Source organism: Pristis pectinata, chromosome 10 (assembly GCF_009764475.1).
Source record: "Pristis pectinata isolate sPriPec2 chromosome 10, sPriPec2.1.pri, whole genome shotgun sequence".
Classification (NCBI taxonomy): domain Eukaryota; kingdom Metazoa; phylum Chordata; class Chondrichthyes; order Rhinopristiformes; family Pristidae; genus Pristis; species Pristis pectinata.
Genome location: NC_067414.1, coordinates 97,819,655 through 97,834,961, shown reverse-complemented (window position 1 = coordinate 97,834,961; position 15,307 = coordinate 97,819,655). Strand labels below are relative to the sequence as shown.

Here is a 15,307-nt window from a genome sequence, read left to right as displayed (position 1 = left end):
TGTTACATTGATTACTGATTGGCAGTGGACATCTAGGAGGAGAAACCGATAGTATTCCCAATCTCTATAATGATGAGGCCCATCATATGAGTGATGAAGACGAGACTGAAGCATTTGCAAATACATTCGGAAGTGCTAAGTGGATGATTCATCTCAGCTTCTTCCTGAGAGTCCCAACGACATAACAATCACCCGTCATCTAGTTCATTTCTCTCCAGATGATATCAAGGAAAGGCTGGATATAGCAATGGAAACCATGATTGAGGGAAAAGGAAGACACACTTCTATTGGCATGGAAGGTGCTGCCATCAGAAGAAACACAACAAAGTTAGAAAAACTTGGACGCATTATTAGTTCATACACTTGAGTAATTGTTTATTTTCCTCCAGATTATGTTTTCCCTAAAAGATTTAGCACCAAAGTTAAACTGATAATTTGTTGGTTTATTCTGTCATTTTTGGACAAGATTATAAATGCAATTTTTTTTTCCTTTTAAGGGTATTTTCATTGCAATAAACAGGAATGCAAAATGAAGGGGAAATTATATTACCTGAGGAAGATGAATTCCCTCAAATGAGATTCCATGTTCTTCAGAGGAGGTGGTTTCTGCAAACAATTCCAACAAGGTGTAGCGATTGTCAAAATCCATGTGTTGCTCAATCCCATCCTGCTGACTCAGGGAAAGGAGAACATATGCTCGGCTACCTACAGCAGAACGCAATGGCACATCTCAATCAAGAGCTTTAAGTCACCAATTTCAAAACACATTAGTTTGTTGTTTAATTATATGTCAATCAGGAAACTTAAACAGTTAAAATATACTTAACAATTCTTGGCTATGAATTACTTTGGAACCACTTGAAAATTAATAAAAACTCTATAGAAATCCAAGCCTCTCTTCTACTTGTTAACCAGACAAAATTGTAAGTCCTTCTTTTCTTTAGGTTCAAGGTGTATGGTAAGACGAAAATTCAACACAAAATACTTGAAATACAGAGCAAATACAGCAACTTAAGCATCTCAAGTCAGAGCCCTTATCAAAACCAAAACCTGAAATAGGTATTAGGTTAACCTCCAAAAGGCTGTACCCTTACAAGTCAGTATTTGTCTAACTATTGATATGAACCATAGTAAAACTGATAATCTGGCATCCAATTGTTCAGAAATCTGATGGTCCTGTATCTGGCTCACTCTGGAAAATAAGCCAGGGGTCCAAAGTGTAAACAGGGTGTGCAGCCAGAACCAGGGGTCCAGAGTGCAGCCAGAGCTGGGTTTACTTCAAGTTATTGAACTAATAGAATTTAAAGCACCCAGATGTCATGGTGCGATTCAATCACAGGAGTCCATATATGGCCACTTAGACTAACTTGCTTTCTTGGTTCTGATGAAGGGTCTGCAACCTGAGACGTTAACCATTTCTCTTTCCATCGATGCTGCCTGACCTGCTGAGCTTTTCCAGCATTTTTTTTTATTAGCCCAGCAAATGAAATACAATTATGCCATTCCCATTAATTGGAAAACAATTTTAAAAATGATAATAACAGATATAGTTTCGGTCAGGTAGGATTCATAACTCAATAAAGCTAGTTACAAAGAAATGGCTAGGAAGTGAGAGCAAGGTTGGTAATAAAAGCATTACATGGATAGGAGCTAGTTGATGAAGTGCTTTACGAAGGGAAGCTTACCCAATGTGATCCTAGTCCCACAACACATGGCTGATATGCTATCTTTGAAGTAACCCACGTAGTTCAGTTGTAAAGTAAGGCATTTCACCACCCTCCTGAATATGGGTAATTGACACAGCCTTGCCAGCATTACCCCATCATAAAACAAAAATTATAGCTTTAGAGAAGAAAAAAATTTACACTATCAGTCAAACATTCATAATACAGACATTATTCATGTCCACATGGGAATGTCAACTGTAGAGGGAAATCCACCACAAATTCCACTGAATGCAAAGAGCACAAAGAGAAAAAAAGCATGAGAGGCATTTTTCTGAGCATTCTAAACTCCTGGCCTGCAATGGCATGATTCACTAATGTACTATAAAAACAAATAACTTACCAAACAGAAGTGGAACCTGGAAATTGGATAAAGGTGCAATGCTTTAGAAATGCTTTTAAAAATCATGGACAAAAGTTAACAATATAGAACTATAAAACGTTGCAAAAGTTCAAGTGCAGAGGGGAATAAGGACACTGTTGCATGGTTTTACTGACACCTAACTCACATTAGGTAGGTTGAAAAGGGATGGAAGGAGGAATAACTGATGTTTACCGAGGCTTTTTAAGATGGTGAGAGATATCACAAACTACCTTGAGAAGGGAATTTAAACTGGAGAATGATATAATCAAACTGATGATCCCTCCCCCTTCCTAAAGAGGAAAGGAATTTAAACGAGTAAATACATTCCATAACTGAACTAAAGGACGCCAAGATTTTGTTTTACAAATGGACAACAATTGTATCCTGCAGTACATTTTGCTCAATATTAACGAATTAGTATACTTTCACATCAGGTCACTTAATAGATGAAGAGCAGCTTCTACAAGGCTTCAATTACAGTGCTTAAAGCGAGTTGATAAGCATAGCGCAAGGTACCAAGAGCAATTTTGGTCACAACATTAGTGGAAGATCATTGAAGACATAGAAACTATGCACTGTAGGCAGAGGAAACCATTTGAGAAGGAAGGCTTTAAATACCAAGTCTGTCAGAAGGAAACAATGACATTTTCAAATGTAGTTTATTTCCTTAGGGTAGACTGGAAGTGATATGGAGAAATCAACTTAAAATCTTTGAAAGAAGTTGTTTAGTAGTCTGGATTGTGGATTGGCTTGCTAACAGCAGTTGAGGCAAAGGTAATTGCAAGTTACAGGGTAAAAGTGGCTAAACAATTGAAAGCTAAGCATGCAGGTTAAGAGGATAGGTGGAATGTTGGTGTTCATAGCAAAAAACTGAGCACAGGAGCAGGGTGTCTTATTGCAATTATACAGATTCTTGGTAAGACCACACCTTGAATATTTTGTGCAGATTGTTGCTATGAAAGGAGTTCACCACCCTGATTCCTGGGATGGCAGGACTAATGCATGGAGAGAGGTTAGGATGATTGGGCTTATATTCGCTGGAGTTTAGAAGAATAAGAGGTCTTCATTGAATCTTATAGAACCCTGACAGGACTGTACAGACTAAATGCAAGTAGGATACTTGGAAGGTGGGGATGTCCAGAACCAGGAGTCACAATGCAAGGACACAGAGTAAACCATTTAAGGCTGAGATACCCCTCTCTGACAGCCTCCAATGCACCTCTACCCACAGTCACTGCCTCAGACGTCAGATCAGTCTTCCAGAGAGTGAAACCACTGAAAGCATCTGGCCCAGATGGAGTCCCTGGCCGTGTCCTTAGATCCTGCACAGATCAGCTGGCGGGGGTTTTTACAGACATTTTTAACCTCTCCCTAATTCAACAAGCTTCTCACCTGCTTTAAGAAGACAGCCATCGTCCCAGTACCTAAGAAAAATAAGGTAACATGGCTTAATGACTACCTGCCAGAGGCTCTGACATCCACCATCACGAAGTGCTTCGAGAGGCTGGTCATGGCACACATCAACTCCAGCTTCTCAGGCAACCTCAACCCACTGCAGTTCACCTACTGCTGAAACAGGTCCATGGTGGATGCCACCTCCCTGGCCCTACACTCATCTCTGGAGCAGATGGATAACAAAGACACCTACGTCAGACTACTATTTATAGACTACAGCTCCGCCTTCAATACTATAATTCCAAGAAAACCCATCTCCAAACTCCTAGACCCCCACGGTACTCAACACCTGCCTTCGACTTCCTGACCAATGGACTGCAATCAGTAAGGATAGGCAGTAACACTTCTGCTGCAATTACCCTCAACACTGGTGCCCCACAAGGCTGCGTCCTCAGCCCCCTACTTTTCTCCCTATACACTCACAGCTGCATGACCAGATTCTGCTCCGACTCCATCTACAAGTTTGCAGACGATACCACCACAGTGGGCTGCATCTCAAATAACGATGAGTCAGAGTACGGGAAGGAGATAAAGAACCCAGTGACATGGTGTCACGACGACAACCTTTCCCTCAATGTCAGTGAAACAAAAGAGCTGGTCATTGACTTCAGGAAGGGGGGCAGTGCACAAGCTCCTGTTTACATCAATGGCGCTGATGTCAAGAAGGTTGATAGCTTCAAGTTCCTAGGAGTGAACATCACCAATAGCCTGTCCTGGTCCGACCACAAAGATGCCATGGCTAAGAAAGCACACCAGCACCTCTACTTTCTTAGGAGGCTAATGAAATTCAAGCATGCCCCTGTCGACGTGCACGAATTTTTATAGATACACCATAGAAAGTATCCTATCGAGATACATAACGGCTTGGTATGGCAACTGCTCTGCCCAAGACTGCAAGAAACTGCAGAGTTGTGGACACAGCTCAGTACATCATGGAAAGCAGCCTCCCCTCCATGGTCTCTGTCTACACTTCTCGCTGCCTCAGTAAAGCAGCCAACATAATCACCCGGACATTCTCTCTTCTCCTCCCTCCCATCGGGCAGAAGATACAAAGGCCTGAAAGCACATGCCACCAGGCCCAAGGACAGCTTCTATCCTGTTGTTATAAGACCATAGAATGGACCCCTTATATGATAAGATGGGCTTTTGACCTCTCAATCTACTGCATTACAGCCTTGCACCTTATTGTCTGCCTGCACATTCTCTGTAACTGTAACACATTATTCTGCATTGTTATTGTTTTCCCCTTGTACTACCTCAATATACTGATGTGGTGAAATGATCTGTATGGACGGCATGCAAAACAAAATTTTTCACTGTATCTCGGCACATGTGACAATAATAAATGAATGTACCAGATGAGGATAATTTTTTTTCAGCCAGAGTGGTGAACCTGTGGAATTCTATACCATAGAAGGCAGTCAAGGCCAAACCATTAAATATATCCAAAAAGGAGTTGGTTTTAGTGCTAATAGTTAAAAAAGATCAAGGGATATAGGGAGAAAGCAGGAACAAGGACCTGAATTTGGATGATCAGCCATGATCATATTGAATAGCAGAGCAGGTTCAACAGTCCGAATGGCCTACTCCCACTCCCAGTTTCTACATTTCTCTGAAGCCGAAGAAGACACATGGATGCTGGAATTAGTCTGGACTATCATGAAGAACTGGCACAAAGAGTGGCACAGCTCTCCTCATGTGCCCTAAATTCCTAACGAATTGTAGAAATGTCCCAGAAATTCACATCTCCAGGGATGAGTTCTCACTATGATCCAAGGAGTAATAGTTTATTTTCCCCCCTCTCCTATGACCTTTATAGAAGTTTAGGGTCTAACTCTATAACTAGGGTGGCTATTACAATAGCCATCACCTCTAGCCTCATCACTCAGAAACAGGAAGAACATTAAACTGATGATGAGGATGAACCACAACATTGCAGTTCCTCCCTCCCCCACCCTCACCACATTCTATAGGGGAACCATTGAGAGTGTCCTGACCACCTGCGTCACTGCCTGGTACGGTAACTGTAACATCTCTGACCGTAAGTCTTTGCAAAGAATTGCGAGTACAGCGGGAAAGTCCTGGATACCTACAACACACGATGCACACGCAAGGTCTGCAGAATCATAGATGACAATTCTCATCCCTCCCACGACCTATTTGTCCCACTGCCATCTGGAAAGCGGTACCGGAGCATCTGGGCCAGAACTACTAGACTGTACGACAGCTTTTGTCCCCAAGGCTGTCAGGCTCCTGAATACCTTGGAGACAGTTTCAGACAAATGCCGCGTCAAAAGCCCTGATTTGTACAACAGAGTATAAGAACTTTGGCTGCTGCTGAACATGTTTATACGATTAGTGCAACACAATGAGTTCTGTATTTTCTTCTTCCAACTCAGTTTTGCATTAACTCTGCACTAAATCTGTATTCTGTATATACTGTTTTTTGCACTATTTGTACTTGCACAATTTTTTTTGTCTGTGTTTATTGTATGTCTTCTGTTTTATGTATGTCCTCTGTTGTGAGAGTCTGGGGGAAATGACATTTCGTTCCTCCATGTGTTTTTATAGCATATGGGTGAATGACAATAATGTAACTTTTGAATTTAATGTAAATATAACCAATTCCAAGCAAACATCTCAATACTCGGCTGCCTTCAATATTTTTCTTCAACATCTTTGCAAAATCTTAGACAGCCACTCAAGAAGTGATACAACATCCCCAGATTCTACATCAGCTGATTTAATTGCTCTGAAATTCTGCTTTCAAGTTAATTTAATACTACTTTAAAGAACTAACTCTCCTTGGTACAATTTGAGAAATTTGTCAATGTGTAATTCTCCACACCTAGCTGCCACTTCAGAATTGTAACTGTAGCTTGTGTAATGGGAGCAAGACATTTGCAAAGTTCTCAGAGTTGGAGTTCAACACAAAGCGCAAGCTTTGGGTGCAAGCTCAGTATTGTATTTCAACAGTGGCCACACTCCATTAGTTGTACAGCACTTTGGAACATTCTGGAGGGCACTGTACAACAAATCTTTCTTTCTTCAGAACAAGAAGTATAGTCTCTTGCAAAAATCAAGAAACATTTAATCAAAGCTAGGGCCAGGGAAATTTAGAGTTCTCTCACTTAAAAGGGTGTGGGTGCTAGATCAATTGAAAATTCACAAACTAAAATCAAATGATCAGAGGGAACATCAAGAGATGTAGATCAATAGAAGGCAAATCAGTTATGCAAAGATCAAAATGCATACAGACAATTATTAAATCCTATTCCATAGGACTTAATGAACTCTTTATCATCTTGTCACCGATTCAAGCTAAAATGTCGATTTACTTGTTTTGATACAGGAGGTCATTCAGCTGATGTTGGCTCCCAGCAGAGAATCCCATCAGTCCATCCGTCGCCCTCATTTTCCCACAAGTTTGCAACTTTTTCACATGCCTAAAAACATCCCCTTGAGTCTTTTGCCACTTAACCCACCAACAAGTCTTTGGGAGAAAACTGGAGCGCCTGGCAGAAACCCATGTGGTCATAGGGAGAACCTGCAAACTCCACACCGACAGCACCCAAAGTCAAGATTGAACCCAGGTGCCTGGCGTTGTGAGGCAGCAGCAGTAACTGCTGCACACTGTGCCAACCATCACATACCACCAGAACATTAGTGACCAATCCACTCACCTTCAGGTTGAAAGGTTCAAGTGAAGGAAGAAGGTAGAAATGGTTAAATTAAATACACACTTTATTAGAATAAATAAATTTGATGCATTATTTGATTCACCTTTTGATCCCTTCTCAGATCAAACTATGATCCCCTAGATTTAGGTGAGAAAATCCAGGCTCAGGACAAATCAGCCTTCAAAATTCACTGTTAGAGGAATGCCAAACAAAATATCCAGCAAATGTGCCAGTATCAAAATCAAACCATGTTAAACACTTGGCAAATTTTATGATTATGTAGTTAAAATAGACACAAAAATCATAGGAATTTAAAAATATAATTCCACATACACCCACTGCCCTCTTTCCTCATCTCAATTTGAAGAGTTTTTCCAATGATTGCCATGAGCCTAAGCTGTCATTTGTTCTGTATTCTTCTCAGCAATTAGCCCACAATGTAATGGGAAAGATGCCAAAGACAACATTTAAACTGCTGAACAAAAGAATTCCTACATCAACTTACTTTTTCTTATTTTCTACTTTAAACATACAAACCCTTCATAGTTATATTAAGGAAATGCCCTCTAAGAAACTGGATCTTCCTAAAGAGGACCTCGTTCCACCTCAGCAGGGGTTCAAGTCCCTCTCCCTCAAGTCATATTGGCAACATCTCTGTCATAATGGGGAGATGGTTACAGAGAACAGCTCCCTCCATTTTATAAAGAGACACGTATGGGTGTTGGGAAAATGTACATAGTGCACACTAAACCAGCAAGTCATCAAGTTCAATTGTTTAATACATACAAACATATTTTTAACTGCAGACATTAGCAAAATAAACCAAGCACTAGTGTTTTTTTCAACTTAAAAGAAATGCTTAATTTTATTTATTCATAGGAAATATGCATTGTAGGCAATGGTCACATCTATGGGTCCTTACTGGAGGCTCAGAGTAAAAATTTAGGTCAACCTGACAAGGAGGGCAGATTTCCTTCCCTGAAGGATTTTGACAGTCTGGTGCTTTCAAGATCACTATTACTGTTCTAACCTGAAACTCACCAGTTTGTTTCCCTGCACTGCCTTTAAACTTCCTGAAAAACTTATAATACCGTGTATCATGTTTACGAAAAAATAAAGTAAAAGTGTGTCAGGGTAATACGAGTAACAGCCAATGGTCTGGAAAATCTGTTGTTCAGCTCCAGAGTTCCAAGGTCACCAGATCGTTGGAATTTCACTGTATATACATTGTAAAACATTGAGGCCCCAACACCAATCCCTGAGGCACACTACTTATTACATTTTGCCTACCAGAGAAAGAACTATTTATGCCAAATGTTTTCTGTTAGCCATCTACTCTTCTATTCATGCCAACCTTACCTCCCAGAGCTTTTATTTTCTGCAATAACCTTTGATGTGACACCTTATCAAATGTCTTATTGAAATCCAAGTGTAATCCACCACTTTGTATTCCCCACCTGTTGTAATGGGATTTCAATTTGTGTCCCCAGATCATTATCACAAATGTACACCACCTAATGTAGCATCGCTTTCCTAAAGAGGCAAAAAAGCTAGTATGTTGAGTGGCTTTTGTTCCAATATCTTGTTCCCAGATCACTTCAAGTTTTCTGAAATTATATTTTCATTTTAGATGTGCAAATTAACACATTTTTCTAGATACAAGTATCAATGGTAAGGCCGGCATAAATTGCCCATTCCCAATTGCCCTTGTGAAAGTGGTGATGAGTGGCCTTCTTGAACTGCTGCAGTCCTTTTGGTGAAGGTGCTCCCACGGTGCTGCTGGGGAGGAAGTTCCAGAGTTCGGATGCAGCCACAATGAATGACCCGTAATTCATTTCCAAACTGGAAGATGTATAACTTGGAGGGGGTTCTGCAGGTGATGACACTCGTGTGTGCCTGTTACCCTCAGATTTGGGTTTGTGTTGTAGAAGTAAATCCCTCAAATATCTTTTTTTGAGTTCCTCCCTTTGCTCTGAGGCTGATTTACCGTGAAGTAGCTGGCTCCGGCCTTCTGCTGAATTTTTTCCTCAGTCGAGTAAATCTGGCATTATTCCAATTTAGAACCTTCACTTCTATCTTATCTTTGTCCTCTTCCAAAACTATGCCAAGTCTAAACAAATTGTGATATCTTCCACAACAGTGTTCACACAGTGATACTGCTTCAGTCTACTGAGCATCAATCTGTAGACTAAATCCAAATTTACAACCCACCCCCTCCCTCTCCCTGAGCTTGCTACATAATGAAAATGTTCTTTTCAATGCAGTTTAAGAATTCTGATGTCCTCTGTACTTTTAAGCTGCCTGTTATATCCCAGTAAATATTAGGGTAATTGGAAACCCCATTACTACCCTAGTGCTTTCACACATCAGAATGCGCCTATAAATTTGCTCTTCAATTCCCTTCAGACTATCTGTAAATCCACAATACATTCCTCATCTGATTTCCTTCCATTTCCACTTTACCCCCTTCTGAATCTAATCTCAGCTTCATATCTACTCGTCAAGCTAGCTTAAACTCTTCCCTACAGCATGAACAACATAACCACAAGGATACTGGTCCCTGCATTTTTGAGGTCTGGCCTATACAAGTCCATCTTCCCCGAACCAGTCCCAGTGCTCCCAGAATCTGAAGTACTTTATCCTGCACATCCCTCCAGCTGCATTCATTTGTACTTCCAATTTCTGTACTCACTAATTTGTTGCACTGGTGGAAACCCAGAGAGTAAAGTCCTGCTTTTTTATTGTGTTCTTAACTTGTTAAAATCCCTCTGCAGAACCTCATCCCTTTTCCTGCCTAAAATTTAGTAAAGATATGAACCCCAACCTGTGGCTGCTTATCAGCTCTTCCAGAATGTTTGCAATAACTATTATTGGGTCATACAGCACAGAAATAGGTCCTTCGGCCCATCATTTCCATGCTGAACTTTTTGTCCATCTAGATGACTGCATTAGGTCCCTAACCTTCTAGGCCTTGCCTATTCAAGTGCCCATCTAAATGCCTCTTAAACATAGATGTGCAGGGCAAGTTTTTTTTTAACTACACAGAGAGTGGTGGGTGCCTGGAATGCACTGCCAAGAGTTGGTGGTGGAGGCAGATATGACAGAGGCATTTAAGAAGCTCTTAGACTGGCACATGAATATGCAGAGAATGAAAAGATATGGAGCACACAAGAAGGGATATGGATCATGTGTCGGCATAATTAGCTTAATTAATGTGGCACAATATCATGGGCCAAAGGGCCTGCTCCTGTGCTGTACTATAGAGAATGTATCTGGATCCACCACCTCCTCTGGCAGTGCATTCAAGATATTGACACGGTCCACACAAAAAAAAACTTTTTTTTTTAGTATACTTTGACCCCAGCACCCAGGAGGCAGCATATATTCCCAGGATCACTTCAACTTCCCTATAGGTCCCTCTTCATCTTTCTCCTCCCTGAACAGTGAGCCTCCCATAGTACTACCATCTTGGTTTGGGCTGCATCCCCAAGGGAAACTTTCTCCATCTGTATTCAGAACTGAATCCTCAGGAATCTCCTGAACCACTTTTTTCATCTATCTTGCAGTCACCCAATCCCTCTGTCTATGTTCTCTCAGGGTGACCACCTCTTGAAACTTGCCAATCATGAAAAACTCAGCCTTGCAGATTGACTGCAATGGCATCAGCTGTTGCTCAGCTTCCAACCTACAGCTCGAGATCATCCAGCTGATGACACTTCCTGACACAAGAAACACCCTGGAGTTCCCACTTGAGACAGGAATGTAAGTTCTACTGACCATGATTGCCCAACCATACCACCACACATTAGATCAAATTACCAAGCAGTAACCAAGTACCAGAACACCCTTTTTCCTAATTTACCCACTCACATGAATCCCAGGGTTTTGCAATCTGTAATAACAGGTGGTACTGCTATCATTGCTACTCAATGCTTGCATTTTTTTTAAAATCACCTGTATTCATATTAAGTAAAATTCTAAAGACCTCAGTCAGCCTCTGCAAACAGTCATTACCTGGTAATCAGTCCTGGCTAATCATCTAAACAGCCACTAGCAAGGAGCTCTTTAACCACTGCTTGACGATGCAAGAGAAACTACAACTTAATGTCAAAGTTAGATGCTAAGTGCTAACTGAGGGTAGTCATTTAAAACTGAAGTAGGTAGGAATTTCTTATCACAAAGGTGGCGAATCCCTGGAAATCTGTACACCAGCAAGTTGTGGAGGGTAGATCACTGGAAGTCATTGAAGTAGTTCATTTTTTGAAAGATCAGGGAATTGAGGGCTTGGGAACTGGCACAGAAGAGGAGTTGAAACCTGTTCAGCCCTAATATAACTCTGCTCCGATTATCTGACTACCTGATCAGGGGCCCTATGAATGGATCCCAATCAACCACCCTAAATAGTCATTCCCTAAACCTGCTGCCCACTGTTCCTGCTTTGTTTGCCATCTACAAAATACCCCACAGTTACTGACCTGGTCTACTCCAACATAATCTCCCAAATCTACAGCCTATCCCACCAAGAAGAACAAAGGCCACAATTTGCAGGTTCCCCTCTGAGTCACATGCCTTCCTGACTTCGAAATATATTCACAGTTCTTTCATCCTGGATCCAAATCCTTGAACTCACCCGAAAGCATTAAGTGTACCTTCACTCAAGGTGCTGCAGCTGTTCAAAACTCATCACTACCTCATTCTCAGGTCAAGGGAATATATAAATAATAATAAAGAGAGTAACAGACAATCATATAGATTCTGAATACAGATTCTGAAGTGGCTTTATTAAGTGCATGCTACAAGGACTTTTCTGAATGCCGGGACACTGGATCTCAAATATCATACTTTAAGAAACATTTAAAAACATGAAGAATTTCTCTCAACAGGTTTTGAAGCTTTGTAATTCTCAATGCCAGAGAGATGTGAAGGACAAATCAGTAAATGTATTGAAGGCTGACATGTAGAGATTTTTGATCCATGGGTGAAGCAGGAGTTAACAAGCAGGAAACTGGATCCGACACAAAGGAAAGATTAGTAGAACAGGATCAAGGAGCCATGTGCGTTGTTGCTGCTCCTAATTCTTACATTATGTTCCAACACCTGTCCTGCATGATTGGTTCCAGTGAGTTGAAATGGAAAGTCGGAGGTAGAACCCAGGGAATTAGCAGCAACACGTGACACATCCAAGAAACATATAATTATCTTTAAGTCACAATCAAAGCAAAATGTCTGTTATTGGTTTGTTCAAGTAAACTGATCCAGAATTCCTGGTCCTTCAGCCCCTTCACAATATGGAGCTTTCTGTTGAGATTCTTGTCCTGTGGCAGTACCCAACACAAATAAAAAATAAAACATCCAAAGGTCAGCAGTCACAAGTTGTATGCTAAACAGCAAATCACCATAAGAGAGACAGGCCCAAATGACCTCACAAAGGATCAGATCAAAGCTCTGCAATCTGATATCCAGTCATAAACAATGGAGGACAATTACAGAGTTAAGAGGAGGTGTCAACTCCAAGAACTGATAAATGGCAAGTAACATCTGCATCACACAGGTGCCGGGCAATGATGATATCAAACAAGAGGAAATCCAGCTATCACCCAGCCAATGTTCAATGGCATTACCATCACTGAATCCCCCACCATCAATAACCTGGGGGTTACCACTGACCAGAAATTGATCTGGAGTAATCATATACACAATGTGGCTACAAGAACAGGTCAGAGGCTAGGAATCCTATGGCAAGTAACTCGCCTTAAAACTCCCCAAAACCTGTCCACCACCTACAAGGCTTGTGTTAGGAGTGTGATGGAACACTCTCCGCTTGCCTGGATGAGTGCAGCTTCATCAACACTCAAGCAACTCGACACCATACAGGACATAACAGCCCACTTGATAGGCACCCCATCCACAACCATACACTCACTCCAACATTGATGCACAATAGCAGCAGTTTTTACCATCTACAGGATGCAACTCGTCAAGACTCATTAGATAGCGCCTTCCAAACTCTCAAACTCTACCTTCAGAAGAAGGACAGCAAAAGCATGGGGAACACCAGCACCTGGGAGTTGCCCTCCAAGCCACACACCATCCTGACTTGGAAATATATCACCATTCCTTCACTCTCGCTGGGTTAAAATCCTGGTACGCTCTCCCCAACAGTATTGTAGGTGCAACCACACCTCAAGATCTGCAGTGGTTCAAGAAGGCAGCTCATCATCACCGTTTCAAGTACATCCAGGGATGGGCAATTAAATGCTGGATCAGCCTGCGAAGCCCACTTTCCTTAAATGAATATCTGTAAGAATCCATTCTCAACAATGACCAACCCTGCATGCGCTGAAACCAAGGCTGAAGCATTTGCAAACGTGTTCAGCCAGAAGTTCCAAGTGGACCATCCACGTCACAGAAGTCAGTCGTCGAGCAACTTGAATCAGACCACATGACATCAAGAAACAACTGATTGCTTTGAATGCAACACAGGCAATGAGACCAGCTAACATCCTGACTACAGTACTGAAGATCTGCACTCCAGAACTCGCCGAGCTGTTCCAGTATAGTTACAACACTAGCTAGCTGACAATGTGGAAAATTATCCAGGGACGTATTGTTCATAACCAGGCCCAATAAAGCTAATTGCTGTCCAATCAGTCTGCTCGCAATCACCAGCAGACTGATGGAAGATATCAAGACTCATCAATAATCTGCTCAACAATGGCCAGTTTGTCATGGAGTTATACAGCATGAAACAGGCCCTTCAGCCCACGTCATCCATGCTGACTGTGGTGATTATCTATGTTCATCCCCTTTACCTGCATTCGGCCTGAATCCCTCTACTCCCTTCCAATCCAAGTACCTGTCCAAATGCCTTTTGAACAACGTTACTGTACCTGCCTCCTCTGGCAGCTCGTTTGTAACCACTACCCTGTGTGTGGGAAAAACTTGCCCCTCAGATCTCCTTTATATTTTCTCCCCTCTCATCTTGAACCTAGATTTACACTCCCCCACCATAGGAAAAAGACAATCTACCCTATCCAGGTCCCACATAAATTATGTAAAACTCTAGAAGGTCACCCTTAAGTCTATGTTCCAATGAGAATAAACTCCACCTAATCAATCTCTCCTTATAAGTAAACCCCTCTGTTCCAGTCAACCTCCTGGTGAATCTCTTCTGCATTCTTTCTAATCCTATCACATCCTTCCTGCAGTGCGGTGGTCAGAACTGCACACAATACTACAGGTGTGGCCTGACCAATGATTTGTACAGCTGGAACATGACATCCCACCTCTATACTCAGTGCCTCACCTATGAAGGCAAGTACGTTGAATACATTCTTCACTATCCTATCCATCTGTATTGCCATTTTCTAGGAGATACAAAATTTCACCCAAAGGTCCCTCTGCACATCAACACTTTTGAGGTCCCTGCCACTTACAGCATATCCTGTTAGAATTTGATGACCCAAAATGCATTACCTAACATTTGTCTGGGTTAAATTCCATCTGCCACACTCTGCTCAACTTTCAAACTGATCTATGTATCCTTTCATAACCTTATTCACTATCTAGTATTCCACTCATTTTGTGTTTTGCTGTGACTACTTAGTTCCAGACCTCATCACAACCTTGGTCCAAACATGGATCAAAGAGCTGAATGCCACAGGTGAAAGTGATTGGCTTTGACATCAAGGCAGCATTTGACTGAGTGCAGCATCAAGATGCCCATACTTCATACCAAGGAAACACAAAAGATTGCAGAAACTGGAAGATCAGTATCTCATGTTCCACCTAGGGAGCTACAACCGAATGATACGAACATTGAATTTTCCAATTTCAGGTAACGCACACCATGTTTCCCCCTCCCCCCCCCCCCTCTCCTTTAGAACGACCCAGGTTCTCTCAACCCCCTTCTTTCCAAACCCCCACCCCCAGTCCCCCATTACCCAGTTTCTTTCCCCTCCTCCACCTGGCTCCACACAACCCACTAGGCCTCCCATTCCCCTGCCCTCCTGGTTCCATCTGCCCATCATCCCTCCCTTATCTGGTTCCATGTACCACTTTCCTTACTTATCTGATTCCAGAAT

At 41.8% G+C, this 15,307-nt stretch overlaps 1 protein-coding gene across 3 annotated transcripts in view; it reads right to left on the bottom strand.

Annotated features, from left to right (window-relative positions):
* LOC127575480 (cullin-9) overlaps window positions 1–15,307 on the bottom strand; it is a 163,884-nt gene that overhangs the window by 121,803 nt on the left and 26,774 nt on the right. For all 3 annotated transcript variants that reach the window (XM_052025410.1, XM_052025412.1, XM_052025411.1), the window contains one exon: window positions 551–705. In XM_052025410.1, the coding sequence (XP_051881370.1) occupies window positions 551–705 (155 nt within the window). The remainder of the gene's footprint in view (window positions 1–550; window positions 706–15,307) is intronic.